The 2,500-nt window shown below is 48.7% G+C and overlaps 1 protein-coding gene across 1 annotated transcript in view; it reads left to right on the top strand.

The window, feature by feature from the left end:
- The window catches only part of plxnb3 (plexin B3), a 47,949-nt gene that overhangs the window by 20,904 nt on the left and 24,545 nt on the right, over window positions 1-2,500 (top strand). Inside the window, 3 exon segments of the mRNA XM_030351638.1 lie at window positions 188-296; window positions 902-1,004; window positions 1,667-1,786. Of these exon segments, the coding sequence (XP_030207498.1) occupies window positions 188-296; window positions 902-1,004; window positions 1,667-1,786 (332 nt within the window).

The following is a 2,500-nucleotide window of genomic DNA, read 5'->3' on the forward strand; positions in this document are numbered from 1 at the left end:
GTCTCTATGATTGACAGATCACCTGTCCTGTCATGTCTCTATGAGTGACAGATCACCTGTCCTGTCATGTCTCTATGAGTGACAGATCACCTGTCCTGTCATGTCTCTATGAGTGACAGATCACCTGACCTGTCCTGTCTTTATGATTGACAGATCACCTGACCTGTAATGTCTTTTTGAGTGACAGATCACCTGACCCTGCCCGTGTCTCTGATGTTCGGTCATGTGACCATCGCCTCCACCCACATGACCTTCTACGACTGTGGCGCCGTGGGGCAGCTCAACACCAGCTCCCCGTAGGTTACACACTGCTACACACTGCTACACACGCTACACACTGCTACACACTGCTACACACACGCTACACACACGCTACACACTGCTACACACTACTACACACACCAGCTCCCCGTAGGCTACACACTGCTACACACTGCTACACACACGCTACACACTGCTACACACTGCTACACACACGCTACACACACGCTACACACTGCTACACACTGCTACACACTGCTACACACTGCTACACACACGCTACACACTGCTACACACAGGCTACACACTGCTACACACTGCTACACACTGCTACACACTGCTACACACTACTACACACTACTACACACTACTACACACTACTACTACACACTGCTACACAACGCCACCTCCCCGTAGGTTACACACTGCTACACACAGGCTACACACTGCTACACACTGTTACACACCACTACACACTGCTACACAACACCCTCTCCCCGTAGGTTACACACTGCTACACACTACTTTGTGTGCGTGTGTGTTTGTGTAATGTGTGTGTATTTTGTGTCGTGTGTGTGTGTATAATTTGTGTATGTGTGTCGTGCGTGTAATATGCTGTGTGTTTGTGTGCGTGTGTTAGGTGCATGGCGTGTGTATCCAGTGTGTGGGAGTGTAACTGGTGTCCTCTGGACCAGACCTGCTCCTCTGACCCCAGCTGTCAGCACGCCCTGCACAACCACAAGGTAACCACGCCCCCTATAGCCACGCCCTCTATAACCACACCCTCTGTAGCCACACCCTCTGTGGCCACACCCTCTATAACCACACCCCTTATAGCCACACCCTCTATAACCACACCCCCTATAGCCACACCACTTATAGCCACACCACCTTATAGCCACGCCCCTTTTAGCCCCCCCCACACCCCCTATAGCCACACCCCCTATACCCACGCCCCTTATAGCCACACCCCCTATAGCCACAGCCCTTTTAGCCACACCCACACCCTCTATACCCACACCCTCTAGCAGCACCCTCTATACCCACACCCTCTATAACCACGCCCAATTTAACCACACCACCATAGCCACACCCTCTTTAACCACGTCCCTCTTTAACCACACCCTCTTTAACCACGCCCTCTTTACCACATCCTCTGTCTGTCCATCTATTTACCTACCTGTCTGTCTGTTTCAATCTACCTACCTGTATGTCTGTCTACCATCTACCTACCTGTCTGTCTGTTTTAATCTACCTACCTGTCTGTCTGTCTATCATCTACCTACCTGTCTGTCTGTTTCAATCTACCTACCTGTCTGTCTGTGTCCATCTACCTACCTGTCTGTCTGTCCATCTACCTGTCTGTCTGTCCATCTACCTACCTGTCTGTCTGTGTGTTGTGCAGGTGCAGCCCGGGTCTGTGGCGTCCTGTCCGGTCATCGTGTCTCTGCTGAGCTCCGCCCTCGTCCCGACCGCCTTCCCCACCGCCCTGAGCCTGCTGGGCCGCAACCTGGACCTCTTCCCTGTAGGATACCACTACTGTACACTACTGTATACTGCTGTATATATACTACTGTATACTACTGTATATATACTACTGTATACTACTGTATATATACTACTATAGTACTAGCTGACCCTGAGCCTGCTGGGCCGCAACCTGGACCTCTTCCCTGTAGGATACCACTACTGTATACTACTGTATACTGCTGTATATATACTACTGTATACTACTGTATATATACTACTGTATACTACTGTATATATACTACTGTATACTACTGTATATATACTACTATAGTACTAGCTGACCCTGAGCCTGCTGGGCCGCAACCTGGACCTCTTCCCCGTAGGATACCACTACTGTATACTACTGTATACTACTGTATATATACTACTGTATACTACTGTATATATACTACTATAGTACTAGCTGACCCTGAGCCTAGCTGGCCGCAACCTGGACCTCTTCCCTGTAGGATACCACTACTGTATACTACTGTATACTACTGTATATATACTACTGTATACTACTGTATATATACTACTGTATACTACTGTATATATACTACTATAGTACTAGCTGACCCTGAGCCTGCTGGGCCGCAACCTGGACCTCTTCCCTGTAGGATACCACTACTGTATACTACTGTATACTACTGTATATATACTACTGTATACTACTGTATATATACTACTATAGTACTAGCTGACCCTGAGCCTAGCTGGCCGCAACCTG

This window comes from Gadus morhua, chromosome 1 (assembly GCF_902167405.1).
Source record: "Gadus morhua chromosome 1, gadMor3.0, whole genome shotgun sequence".
Lineage (NCBI taxonomy): Eukaryota > Metazoa > Chordata > Actinopteri > Gadiformes > Gadidae > Gadus > Gadus morhua.